Source organism: Pecten maximus, chromosome 10, assembly GCF_902652985.1.
Source record: "Pecten maximus chromosome 10, xPecMax1.1, whole genome shotgun sequence".
Classification (NCBI taxonomy): domain Eukaryota; kingdom Metazoa; phylum Mollusca; class Bivalvia; order Pectinida; family Pectinidae; genus Pecten; species Pecten maximus.
The window spans coordinates 9,323,673-9,338,664 of NC_047024.1; the positions used below are offsets into that span (position 1 = coordinate 9,323,673).

General features: G+C 36.1%; 1 protein-coding gene across 2 annotated transcripts in view; it reads right to left on the reverse strand.

Moving 5' to 3' along the window:
• Positions 1 to 4,708: 4,708 nt before the first annotated feature.
• The window catches only part of LOC117336208, a 40,754-nt gene continuing 30,470 nt past the window's right edge, over positions 4,709 to 14,992 (reverse strand). For both annotated transcript variants that reach the window (XM_033896657.1, XM_033896658.1), the window contains 5 exons: positions 14,674 to 14,738; positions 12,363 to 12,530; positions 11,347 to 11,439; positions 10,381 to 10,502; positions 4,709 to 9,873 (listed from right to left, as the gene is read on the reverse strand). In XM_033896657.1, coding sequence (XP_033752548.1) covers positions 9,715 to 9,873; positions 10,381 to 10,502; positions 11,347 to 11,439; positions 12,363 to 12,530; positions 14,674 to 14,738 — 607 coding nt within the window. In that variant the 3' untranslated portion in view covers positions 4,709 to 9,714. The remainder of the gene's footprint in view (positions 9,874 to 10,380; positions 10,503 to 11,346; positions 11,440 to 12,362; positions 12,531 to 14,673; positions 14,739 to 14,992) is intronic.

Sequence of the window (14,992 nt, forward strand, 5' to 3'; positions counted from 1 at the left end):
AATACAGTGTAGGATACGTTATACAATAACTTACACGACATATCAGATATAATACAGTGTAGGATACGTTATACAATAACTTACACGACGTATCAGATATAATACAGTGTGGGATACGTTTTACAATAACTTACACGACATATCAGATATAATACAGTGTAGGATACGTTATACAATAACTTACACGACATATCAGAGATAATACAGTGTAGGATACGTTATACAATAACTTACACGACATATCAGATATAATACAGAGTAGGATACGTTATACAATAACTTACACGACATATCAGATATAATACAGTGTAGGATACGTTATACAATAACTTACACGACATATCAGATATAATACAGTGTAGGATACGTTATACAATAACTTACACGACATATCAGATATAATATAGTGTAGGATACGTTATACAATAACTTACACGACATATCAGATATAATACAGTGTAGGATACGTTATACAATAACTTACACGACATATCAGATATAATACAGTGTAGGATACGTTATACAATAACTTACACGACATATCAGATATAATACAGTGTAGGATACGTTATACAATAACTTACACGACATATCAGATATAATACAGTGTAGGATACGTTATACAATAACTTACACGACGTATCAGATATAATACAGTGTGGGATACGTTTTACAATAACTTACACGACATATCAGATATAATATAGTGTAGGATACGTTATACAATAACTTACACGACATATCAGATATAATACAGTGTAGGATACGTTATACAATAACTTACACGACATATCAGATATAATACAGTGTAGGATACGTTATACAATAACTTACACGACATATCAGATATAATACAGTGTAGGATACGTTTTACAATAACTTACACGACATATCAGATATAATACAGTGTAGGATACGTTATACAATAACTTACACGACATATCAGATATAACACAGTGTATGATACGTTATACAATAACTTACACGACATATCAGATATAATACAGTGTGGGATACGTTTTACAATAACTTACACGACATATCAGATATAATACAGTGTGTGATACGTTATACAATAACTTACACGACGTATCAGATATAATACAGTGTGGGATACGTTTTACAATAACTTACACGACATATCAGATATAATACAGTGTAGGATACGTTATACAATAACTTACACGACATATCAGATATAATATAGTGTAGGATACGTTTTACAATAACTTACACGACATATCAGATATAATACAGTGTAGGATACGTTATACAATAACTTACACGACATATCAGATATAATATAGTGTAGGATACGTTTTACAATAACTTACACGACATATCAGATATAATACAGTGTAGGATACGTTATACAATAACTTACACGACATATCAGATATAATATAGTGTATGATACGTTATACAATAACTTACACGACATATCAGATATAATATTGTGTAGGAAGACAATATTAACTATCTGGTAGCATCATACCTCGGTACTTATGATAGTTTAGCGGCGAATCAAGGGGAGACAACCTATGAAAATAGCGCACACTTGTCTTTCTCGGTCGTGTATTTATCCAACCACTGTATGTCGATAAAACATGTTTCATACACGAAAACAACAAAAAATCCATTGTGCGCTCAGGTTTCGACTGATACAAGTAAAAAAATCAAATTACAAAAACAGAAACAACAACATAAAAAAGGCAATAGTTCAAATGTTTTTGTACACCATGTACAAACGTTTATACTTACGGAGGCTGAAGATCTGATCATCAAAAACTGTACCAAGAAGTTAAACACTACCTGTGCAGGTATAGCACTTCCTTGTTTGCAGACCAACCAGGGTGTAAAACGGGTGTAGGCATTTAAAGCCCGCTACGCTTATATCACATACATATTTATAGACTAGATTCTAATCTTAGGTCACACAACTTGTAATGTTAACATTTCCCTTGGACGAGGGCAACTGTACCTCATCACTACGTGGGTCGCAGATTAAACTATCGGTTTTACACAGCGGTTTTTGTTAGTTTAATTATGAAGAGTGCGCGATGTGGTTTGGACTTCTCTGTAATAATTAGACTCAAATAATCTAAACAAAATATGATAAAACGCATGGAGGGCGTATGACAGTGTATTTTTAACACAAGACGAACTAAGGAGATATCAAACGTATAGAAAATGCTTGAGAATACAACAATATAACAGAGATGTAACCAAGTGTTCAAGAAGGGTGAGCGTTTTCTTTAATCGGTTGTTAACTAAAACGAAAGGAGGGAAATGGTATGAATATGTTGGAGGGAGCTGCAGTGTTACTACCAAGGAACGGAAAGTTCATCACGACAGTAAACGTAAAAAGCTTGTAATGAAAAAGACTATGTCATACTGTTGATATGAAGCTTAAGATCAGGAGCATTTCCCATACAGTATTTTGTAAAACGTTTTCTTATTGAAGACAAGAAGTTTAAAAAAAAATACAGTTATTTAAAAACAGAAACATTTTGATATCTGAATAAGAAATAAATAAAGGACCGGTCAAGTATTTTACCCCTTTTTCAGTCACATTGACACCAGTAAAAGTGTCGTATCCCAGTTTTCACTGAAATATCGTAGTTCTGTTGGATTTTGTTTTCGCCAAACCTTAGCTAGATATCACGATCAACCAGATAAACCCTTAAATAACAACTGATACCAATTCAAATTGAAACACTGTAGAATTTTGTGTATTCCCGCAAGACACGAATACCAAACTTGTCTAGAGGAAGGGAGAGAACTCGTGATACCGGAAAGTTGTCATATATTTTATTTACTACAAAATATTTTTGAATAAATTAAGTATAATATAAACTTTCTGCGTAATTCATATAAAAGTTACACAACTCCAAATGACATACAGCCACATAATGGAACCTTCTCCCTGTAGCAACAGTACCCACTAGAGGACTTCAAAGCACCTATCCTCTCACTGTCGGCCCCCACGGATTCTTTTTATTATGTTTCATTCCCTACGTAGCCCTTGAAGCCCTCATTCATATCCTCAGCTTTTATCCTTTATCTTACACCTGTACGAAATAGTAAAACTAATCACTGATTAACCCTGTATGGTCCTATCAGTCAGAATGTTTAGTCGGGTGTCGGGACGAGAGAAAACTCGGCTACACAGACAGTCGTTCTCTTTTCGCTAGTTTGAGTAAAAATTATTATCCCCCGCGAAACGCGTTTGCGGGCGATATTAAATTGGGCTCCGTCCGTCCGTGCGTCCGTCTGTGCGTCCGTCCGAGATTCTTTTCCGGGCTATAACTCCATAACCGTTCAACGCAGCTCCTTGAAACTTTCTGTATATATCAGACTAGTGCCCTAGTTGTGCCTTTTGCTATTGCGGACCTTCCATTTTCGGTACTTTTTCTGTCAATATGGAAACTTAGTCAAGAATACCAAATTACTGTTTCCTTTTGTTTCCGGGCTATAACTCAAAAACCGTTCGACGCAGCTCCTTGAAAATTTCTGTATATATCAGACTAGTGCCCTAGTTGTGCCTTTTGCTATTGCAAACCTTCCATTTTCAGTATTTTTTCTGTCACCATTGAAACTTAATAAAAAATACCAAATTACTGTTTCCTTTTGTTTCCGGGCTATAACTCCATAACCGTTCAACGCAGCTCCTTAAAACTTTCTGTATATATCAGACTAGTGCCTTAGTTGTGCCTTTTGCTATTGCGGACCTTCCATTTTCGGTATTTTTTCTGTCACCATGGAAACTTAATAAAAAATACCAAATTACTGTTTCCTTTTGTTTCCGGGCTATAACTCCAAAACTGTTCAACGCGGCTCCTTGAAACTTTCTGTATATATCAGACTAGTTGTGCCTTTTGCTATTGCGGACCTTCCATTTTCGGAATTTTTTCTGTCACCATGGAGACTTAATCAAAAATACCAAATTGCTGTTTCCTTAATAACTCTTACTTTGAGCTTGATATATACATGTATTTGGGTTTTCATACCAACTGCGGGGCGCGGGGGATAATGCCAAGGTTTGCGGCTCCTTGTTGGTATTTATTATCTCTCTCTATTAACGCAAGTATTATTGAACTGTTCCATTACAATTTCCTCAAAGACGCGCTGACGTCGACCACTGGCCGATTTCAGTAAAATTTTATAGAAATTTTTCATGGCCAACCATCATCGTGAATTTCATGACGCTGGGGTCTCACGTTTCCTCCTGGGGAGGGGGTAGTCTTTACTAAATGTATACTGATATAGGAGAGTCACTCTGTTGGGCATCATTGTTTGAATTGTTATTGAAAATAATTAAAACTTGGTTATCAGTATGGGATGGCAGGCTCATGGCATGCACATATTGGCCCTAACTCACCCAGCCCCCAGGGGCTGATGGGTCGGGCTTTGTCATACTGACTCAGAACGTTAAGGCCCATGGGCTTCATGTTTTAACACATACACGTATCATGTACACGCAACACATACATATATAATGTACATGTAACACATACACGTAACACATACTTGTAACACATACATGTAACACATACATGTAACACATACATGAACACATACTTGTAACACATACATGTAATACATATACATTGTATGTAACACATACGTGTATCAAGTACATGTAACACATACATGTAGCAGAGTTTAACATATGATTTTTTTTACGAAAATATAACAAAAGACAAAATTGCATAACCTTCTTTATTTGTAGAGAAGCTGTAACATTGACAGACATCCAGGGGAGGTTACTCCCATCAATGCTGGTAAACATCTGGTCGTTTGGCAACCTAAAAGTATACTATCATACCCTCATACAATTATTGATCTGACAAAAGGACACGGGAGGCTTGGCCGAATACTGAAAAACTGTATTTTTAGATGTAAACAAGGTAATGGATCTGGTTAACGTTGAGTATGAAGTTTTAATACAACTTTAGAGGTGATTTCAGTTAATGTGAAAGATAGAATTTGAGACATTAATTCTGTTGAACAATCATATCAACTTTCTAAACACTGTGTATGTAGTCTGTATAGTTATGGCATTTTATGTTCGTCAAATTCAGTTTTCAAATTTAGTACTTTATTTCAAATCTAAAATCTACCTTAGTGCCAGTGTAACTTTATCAATCATTTAAAATAAATGAACAAATGGCAATATTCATGTCATTGAGCTTCATACCTTATTTTTAACAGTTCCTATATTAAGCAGTAAAAGCTGTCAATGAATTGATGTAGTCCTGAAGTCAAATTGACACAGCATCACAAGGTTAGACTAGCACAGATGAGTGAAAACGATTGGATCCCACAACCAAAACCAATTATTTACCAACTCCAAATGAAAAATTCTTGAATAACGGTTGTTAGCACATTAAGAACATGTTCAGAACAATCATTTTTACATTGTTGGAGCTTCTTAAATTTTATTTTAATGTCTTAGGGCACAAGTTTCCATGGACTTGTTGAAGCAACAACTACACAAAGGTACCTGACCCTCTGCATCACAGGTTCAGGAGATTGGAAGAACACAGCATGGATTTAAGCAGGTATAAAAACAATGAAACAAATACAACAGCAAGGCATTTCAGCAATATTCCTGTACAGCACCACTAACCACGCTTATCATCACAAGAGCCACATGTGGATCACAGTAAAAAGGTCATAGCGGCCGCTACAAACTCTATCAAACACAACATTTTACCCTATATATTTTTGTTGGCTATATTCTATCTCTCAAGCTGCTGTTTACTTTAGTAAAGACATCATCCAACACACTGTACAGTTGTATCTACAGACCCCAGACAATCCAGTCACTGTGACAGACTGACTTTAGTAAAGACATCTAGACCCCAGACAATCCAGTCACTGTGACAGACTGACTTTAGTAAAGACATCTAGACTCCAGACAATCCAGTCACTGTGACAGACTGACTTTAGTAAAGACATCTACAGACCCCAGACAATCCAGTCACTGTGACAGACTGACTTTAGTAAAGACATCTAGACTCCAGACAATCCAGTCACTGTGACAGACTGACTTTAGTAAAGACATCTAGACTCCAGACAATCCAGTCACTGTGACAGACTGACTTTAGTAAAGACATCTAGACTCCAGACAATCCAGTCACTGTGACAGACTGACTTTAGTAAAGACATCTAGACTCCAGACAATCCAGTCACTGTGACAGACTGACTTTAGTAAAGACATCTACAGACCCCAGACAATCCAGTCACTGTGACAGACTGACTTTAGTAAAGACATCTAGACTCCAGACAATCCAGTCACTGTGACAGACTGACTTTAGTAAAGACATCTACAGACTCCAGACAATCCAGTCGCTGTGACAGACTGACTTTAGTAAAGACATCTAGACTCCAGACAATCCAGTCGCTGTGACAGACTGACTTTAGTAAAGACATCTACAGACTCCAGACAATCCAGTCGCTGTGACAGACTGACTTTAGTAAAGACATCATACACTCTGTACACTGTCAGTTGTTTCTACAAACATGTGTCAATGAACAAGGTAACCCTGTTCATCAATGAGCATGTTTATTACATATCTTAATGTTTAAACTATAAGAACATAATGATGAAGGTTTGATATACCACTATAATACAGCAGCATAGCAATCTCAAAGCAGTTCACAAATGATCATCGGTGGTCAACCTGTCTATAGCAACAAGCCTATGCCTTTTCTCAACTCCACATGGAGCATACAGCCAGAGCTGTCATTTTGGCACTAATAGCTTACACACAACATTTCTTACACTACCGTACGAACTGTACACAACAGAGTAAAGTATCTTATTCAAGGATACAATACAGCGCCTGTGTCACGACTCGAACTAGTGACACTTTGATCACATAGCCCTACATCCTACCACTAGACTACCGTGCCGGGACTCGAACTAGTGACACTTAGGTCACAGCCCTACATCCTACCACTAGACCACTGTGCTGGGACTCGAACTAGTGACACTGAGGTCACATAGACCTACATCCTACCACTAGACCACTGTGCTGGGACTCGAACTAGTGACACTGAGGTCACATAGACCTACATCCTACCACTAGACCACTGTGCTGGGACTCGAACTAGTGACACTGAGGTCACATAGACCTACATCCTACCACTAGACCACTGTGCTGGGACTCGAACTAGTGACACTTAGGTCACAGCCCTACATCCTACCACTAGACCACTGTGCTGGGACTCGAACTAGTGACACTTAGGTCACATAAACCTACATCCTACCACTAGACCACTGTGCTGGGACTCGAACTAGTGACAATGAGGTCACACAGCCCTACATCCTACCACTAGACCACCTTGCCTCTGTAATGTATATCATTCTGTAAGGTTTTATAACACCTTGTGTTATTTTCATACTAAACTATCTAGTGATCAGATATCACAATAGGTCCATGTTTCCTACTGTAAAATGATGATAAAGCATTCCTTGTCTCAACAAAATGTTCGTTATTGAAGCATGTACAGTATCTTTATCATGAAAAACATAATAATTGACGGAATATTTTTGATTGCTTGATGAAAAATATTTTAAATACAGTTTATACATAAACTTTCTACATATTGTATTTACTCGAGAGTTAAATATCTTTTACTTGATTCAGAGTTAAATACTTTCTATTCCAGAGTTAAATGTTTTTTTCATGTACAAAATGTAGAAGTTGGAGTGAAAATGTTGTAAAGTGTATGTCACCTATGATTTAAGTGTTAACCAATAATCAAACAAACAAGCCTTCATTATCCTTTTAGAGCTGTGCAAAACAATCACTAACCAACTAAAAACATGTGCTACATTATAAAACAATAAAAAATAATTATAATGCCATGATGAAGTGATGGGATATCCTACGAATACCATCAATTACTAAACCTTCCTGAAAATATGATTGAGACACGAGGTACAGGGAGATCACTGGCCATGTACATAATTACTATAGTCGTCTGTAACAGCGACCTGTGACCTTTTTACATTCACAGTTATATAATATAGAAATCATATCATATCGGGTATATATACATGATCAAAAAGATGTATATTTAATTGTTTCTAAACATTTCTGTAAGGGCTATGTCCATCCCTGGTGAGGAATTTCCCTTTAGCTTGTGGTAGGGTATTTGTTGAGGGAGAGATCATCATTCGTTCAATCCCCAGTTGGGGCAGGACATTTTTTGTTTCTCCTTCCTGTTAAATTTTTTTTTCTGTAACAGTACTAGTGATAGTAAGATGGTAAGAATTAGGTTGTAAAAAAGATGTTTATGCAAAAGAAATTTACCGGTAAGTAAAAAAAAAAAAAAAAAATTGGAGAAAAAAAAATTCCAGTTTCTGTACAATTCCATGTTTTCAATTGCGACTGTATAATTACATTTTGTAAAGTTAACGACTCACTTAAAGGTAATGGCCATGAGTATTGATACACAAAGCCAATATTTTTTTTACATTTTGTTCATATTTTGAACAGTAAAATACCCAGACATAAAATGTATCCACCAGTTACACAATGTAGTAATATCCTATACAAGTCACATTAAATTTGGTAAAACACAACAAACTCAGCACATGTAACAGAAATTAAAACTTGTTAGTAGTACAACCCGATTCATCAAAACTTTCACTCTTAACATTACCTTTATCCAAATTTCTCAAAAAATACACAATAAAGTCAGATTTATCTGAGCTAAAAAGAAATACCTAGTCTAAGCTCAGTGATTTTCTCACGTATCCAGACTAATCTCTAAAATACCAAATTTTCCAATAACATCTCCACATGATCGTCATGTACAGTAAACAATAACTGCATATAAAAGGCTTTCTATCAAACTTGTGATATAAACAAGGTTTGTATTTATAACATCTTGCTACACACATAAATTTGAAAGATCTATTATGATATTTACTGTATGTTGATGCCTCCACAGAGTCTGTTCACAAAATACTTCCTCTCTGATCTTTGTACAAGACATTGTTAACAAGGCAGGGTTATTGTTAGCCATCCATAGTTCCCAGACATCTGATCAAATTCTGGCATCAGATGAACAAAGGGCCGTAACTCGGTGCATACTGGGACACATGGCTTAGATTCCAAGCAGGTATATTTGTATATAAAATTATTGACTTTTTCTGATGATTGATAGTACTGTGAGAAATGGCATGAAGGTTTCATATGTGATACTCAACAGATCCTTGCATGCAAATTTGGCAGTTTATGTTAAAAGAATATATAAGATATAAAGGATAACCCTGCCTAGGATATAATCGATGGTGTGTAAACATACGGCCTTCTTCATTTAGTAGCAATTAGGGATAAACAAGATCTGTTAGGATGATCTTTCTTCATACAAGATCCCTGCATACATACGATTTATGTAAAAATACTCGCGCACTTATAATCCCTAGACAAGATCTTTCTACGGTAGATATCTGTCTACATCTATCATTTAATAGTCCTCTGTATAACAGATCTCTCTATATGAATGCACCAATAATGAAAACTAGACGTGTCCTCTAAATTGTCATAACAAATCAAAATGAGAACATCATCCACCTTAGGTCCAACAATATCTGCATACGACCCTGTTTCTCAGTCACAAAATTTTAAGGTAAAATCAATGACCAAAATTTTGTAAGGTGTAGTCAACTTGTCCATACACAACATTTTATCTTCACTTGTAGCTTTTCGCATTGAGATTTGGGCGCTTGAAGTCCCCAGTGTTCAGCCTCGGACGTGGTCGATCACCGAAGATGTAGCGTTCATCATTTGTAATACTTTGGGCGAGAGCCTGCATGGAGGCAGCTATCTGATCAGGGTCACTCGGGGTCAACTGAAAAGACGACAGCAATCAATAGCTGGTCATTGGTCTCCACAACCATCATAAAAGGCTTACAGTTTACACTAATGAAATAAAAGAAAATGTGAAAAAAATGGAAAAAAGGTAATTATTTTCCCCACCTAATGATCATTTTATGATACCTAGCCCTGCAATGATAGCAATAATTATTGTGAATTGTGTATACTAAACAAGAGAGTGTGAATGTATTGTTATCAATTTAGAATTTCAAACTGAATTTTAGTGCCAATTTATTTAATGAAAACATACACAAAAAACCAAATCAACATTACATTGCCTTAAGAGCATGCACTCCTAATCCTTTAGTAATTGTTAATTGATGCAAATTATAGGCATTTCAAAAATGTATCCCCCTTAATTCCCTGGCCTTAGGCCAAAACTTGGTTCACTTTGAGGTGATTACTCAACAGGTGAACAAATGAAATCTGGTGTATGACAAAGTCTAGAATCGAGTATCAAGTCAGATTTACTAGTACATACCTTATCACTGTCGGTCACACCATCATCCAGACCAGTCCTATTCCAGATTGGTACAGAAATGGGCATAGAAGAGGAATAGATGGAAGTTTTCATTGGAGTCATACTCCTTCTCTCCCTCGGTCCTTTAAAGATAGATCAGTAAATACTAGAGATATTTTTTATTCAATAGTTTTAAATAGAAACAGACTTCTAAACATTCTAAAAGACAACATAGGGACAGTAATCATTGTACACAACACATATCTGAAGCGCTAAACTGGTTTTCTGTATTAAAACATCTAGCAGATCCTACCTAATTAATCATGTAGTTCACAACTGTTAATGTACATATACAGGTGTGTACTCATGTATTGTCAGATTGATGTTATATATGGTACCTGAGTGTGTTCCGTTTTCTAAAAACATTTTGAGTGTGTGCTATATGTATATTTGTTAGCCCTTTACCCAGAATGATAGAGCCAATATCAGGTCTATGAGCCTCTTGGTTATTGAGAAGAAGTCATGTAAAACTTCATTAAAGATTTCAGCATATTTGACCCATGTGATCGTGAATGTAGGTCAAGGTAATACATTAAACAAACTTGGTTAGCCCTTCACTTCAGCATGCTATAGATTCATTATGAGGTCTCAAGGCCTCTTGGTTGTTGTTAGCCCTTCAACCAAGCATGCTACAGAGCTAAAATCAGGTCTGTGGGGCTCTTGGTTATTGAGAAGAAATTGTTTTAAGATTTTAGCCTCTTTGACCCCTGAGACCTTGAATGTATGTCAGGGTCATTCATTTGATGCTAGACCCCGCACAACAGCATCAGCTCCCTTGCCCTTTGGGAAGGGGAACAAACAACCCATGGAATTTCAAGGATGTTAACAAATAACATTAATCAATGAATGATATTGGACCTAATTAAGGTCAAAATCTCTCACATTCTTAATATTCCAATGATCTTGGTATAAATCTGTATAACTTACTTTCTTCCTCCTCCTCCTCTTCCTCATCTTCATCTTCAGAGGAATAGAAAGCCTCTGGTCCATCGCCCCCATCATCATCCAACATAAACATGCCTAAAACAGTATAGCATTTTACTACATATACAATTATCAATTAAGACTTCAACAACATTACTTTTCACCATATCTAAGTCTATGGAGCTAACATTTAACTAGTAAAAGCATCTACAACAAACATTGAAGCACCGACCATGACCCTAATAGTAATGGATAATTTTATTAAACTATATATATTATACATCAGACATCATTGTATACACGAGTGGAAAATTTCATTTTATTACTTCTGTTCAACACTCCAGATGAATTATAAAAGAAGAATGATAAAAAGTTTATGATTGTATAAATTCATAGTCTGATCAATTGATTATCTGCCCAAAACACTCCAAAGCAGCACGGATCTTAGTTCTAGTTTAACATATGACTCAAGATTTAACTATGAATTTCTAATACATGGTGAAAAGCTTACATGCACAGTTTTGTATACATTTTTATTGTACAATCACGATTTTTACACAGAGGAAATATCTCACACAAAATGCATTGAAATTGCATAGGGCTATTGAAATTAACTTTTTCAATTTATATCTGTTATAATAATCTGTGATTAATTAATTTAAGAAAGATATACAAAATATGTTTCTGGGTCATTATCAAATAAAGGAGAAGAAAAACAAAACAACTGGAGGCATATTTTTTTTAATTCTGGTTTTCAGGTAAACAATTCCAAGTTTTTTTAAATCCATTCAGTCATACAACACAGAACACAAGTAACCTTTAGATTATCAGACCATCAAGGCTAAGTGTAGAGGTATATAATCACCTGTGAGGTTTAAAGCTTATTCTCTTCCACATAGATAGTCACAACATTAACCCATGTATGGCCAGGAAGCTTTTCTGAGCTCATTATCATAAAGCAGATATTATACCAAATCTCCAGACAACTAAAATGTATTAACATGGCCTAGGTAGTATACCTTCTGAGTCAGGATTCTCCTGGTACTCGCTGATGGAATGGATTTTTGGCACCGGTGTAGACTTAGTCCTGTTGACATTTAGGTGTCTGGAACCCTGTCCTGGAACAGCCACAGCAGAGGAAGAACTACCAACTGACTTCCTGTCCAATTTCCTCCCATCTCCAGATCCTAGGATTGTTACAAAAAATGCACAAGTTATCTATAAATAACCTTTCAATACCAATTGAAAGTCAGATACAGTAGAGACAAAGTGAATTTAACTGCATCATACAACTGTTTTGTCCTTCTTGGACTCGTCACAGATGATAGGGACATCATACAACTGTTTTGTCCTTCTGGGATTCGTCACAGATGATAGGGATATCATACAACTGTTTTGTAATTTTAGGACTCGTCAGAGTTGTAAGGGATATCATACAACTGTTTTGTCCTTCTAGGACTCGTCACAGATGATAGGGACATCATACAACTGTTTTGCCCTTCTAGGACTCGTCACAGATGATAGGGACATCATACAACTGTTTTGTCCTTCTTGGACTCGTCACAGATGATAGGGACATCATACAACTGTTTTGTCCTTCTAGGACTCGTCACAGAAGATAGGGACATCATACAACTGTTTTGTCCTTCTTGGACTCGTCACAGATGATAGGGATATCATACAACTGTTTTGTCCTTCTAGGACACGTCAGTGATGATAGGGACATCATACAATTGTTTTGTTCTTCTTGGACTTGTCACAGATGATAGGGACATCATACAACTGTTTTGTCCTTCTTGGACTCGTCACAGATGATAGGGACATCATACAACTGTTTTGTCCTTCTAGGACTCGTCACAGAAGATAGGGACATCATACAACTGTTTTGTCCTTCTTGGACTCGTCACAGATGATAGGGACATCATACAACTGTTTTGTCCTTCTAGGACTCGTCACAGATGATAGGGATATCATACAACTGTTTTGTCCTTCTTGGACTCGTCACAGATGATAGGGACATCATACAACTGTAATGTGATTTTATGACTTGTCAGTGTTGTTAGGGATATCATACAGGTGTTTTGTCCTAGAACTCATCTGAGATGATAGGGACATCATACAACTGTTTTGACTCATCAAAGCTGATCGAGACATCATACACCTGTTTTATCCTAGGACTTGTCAGTGAAGCTGAGGGTATATAAGGAGGGAAGGGAGGAAACTCTCAAGTAGGATCAAAGAAATGTCAAAGTCTGGATTGGGATGTGTAATAGCCCCATAATTCAATAAAAATAAAAAATTATCATTTTTAATACTGGACTTCAAAAGAGTTGTGTATACTAAATGCATTCTTAACTACATTTCTTTTCAAATGAATTATACCATGTCATGATGTGTCAAATATGGGTGACTGATGGTTTACTGAACAGCAGCAATTTATGTCAACAACATAGCACATTATTTACAACAAAAAAATCAGACTGTCCACAAGAAACTAAGACAGTGTCGAGAAACTATTCTTTATTTAGTCAGTCAGATACCCTGCCAATGGAGTCCAGTTATGTGCATGTCTCGCTGAGATTTAACAGGATATCATGAGGTAATAGTCAATCTGGTAATGATGGAATGGAAGTAGTGATAGTCTTGTAAACACATGACATAGTGTAAAGTGGAGGAATTCAGATAATCTGTAGTCAATCATCACCACAGCAGGAGTCATTTAAATATGTTATGGAGATACATGTAAATTCCAGAAAAGACAAAATCAGTGTATCTGACCACTGTTTCTATGGTAACCAAAGAAATAGAAAACTGAAAACTACTTTTCAGCAGAAGCAGTACATGACCACTTGACTGATGTGTGTACCAGAAAGATTTGCTCTGGAAATTCTTAAACCAGTTAATCTGACTCGTGTTTCTATGGTAACCAAAGAAATGTCCAATTTGAAATGCCCCCATAGCAATAAGCACTTCTATACCACTTTAACTGATGAGTGTTCAAAGTTGCATGAATTTATCTCGACAGTTTTACAAATGCTGAAATCAGTAATATTTACTATTTGTTTCCAATGTACACATTAGCTAGCTAATGGTGACCATGAAAATACTGAAACTGAAAACAGCTCTCTACAGCAAAAGGCACAACAAAACCACTTCAATGATTTGTGGAATGTTTTGTGAAGTAATCTTGAACAGATTTCGTGATATGCCACATGTATGGACAAATGGACGGACCGAATCTGTTTGTATATCCCCTGGTAACCTTCACATGACCCACTTTTAACAAATACATGTATATATTCTGAAGCTATCAATGATCTACATGTGTACCTTGATTCCTTTTCCCGCTGACACCAGTATCCTTTGACTGATTCTCAGATGCTGTTAGAAGTAAACTGAAACATAAATCAATAATCCATTAAAACTCAAAGCTATTGAGTCAGTGGCTGCTAATTAGTAATACTAAACTGTACTGTACAGTAAATGTTGACCTTATCATACCTGTAGGATTGACTACAGTAAATGTTGACCTTATCATACCTGTAAGATTGACTACAGTAAATGTTGACCTTATCATACCTGTAAGATTGACTACAGTTAATATTGACCTTATCATACCTGTAAGATTGACTAGAGTAAATGTTGACCT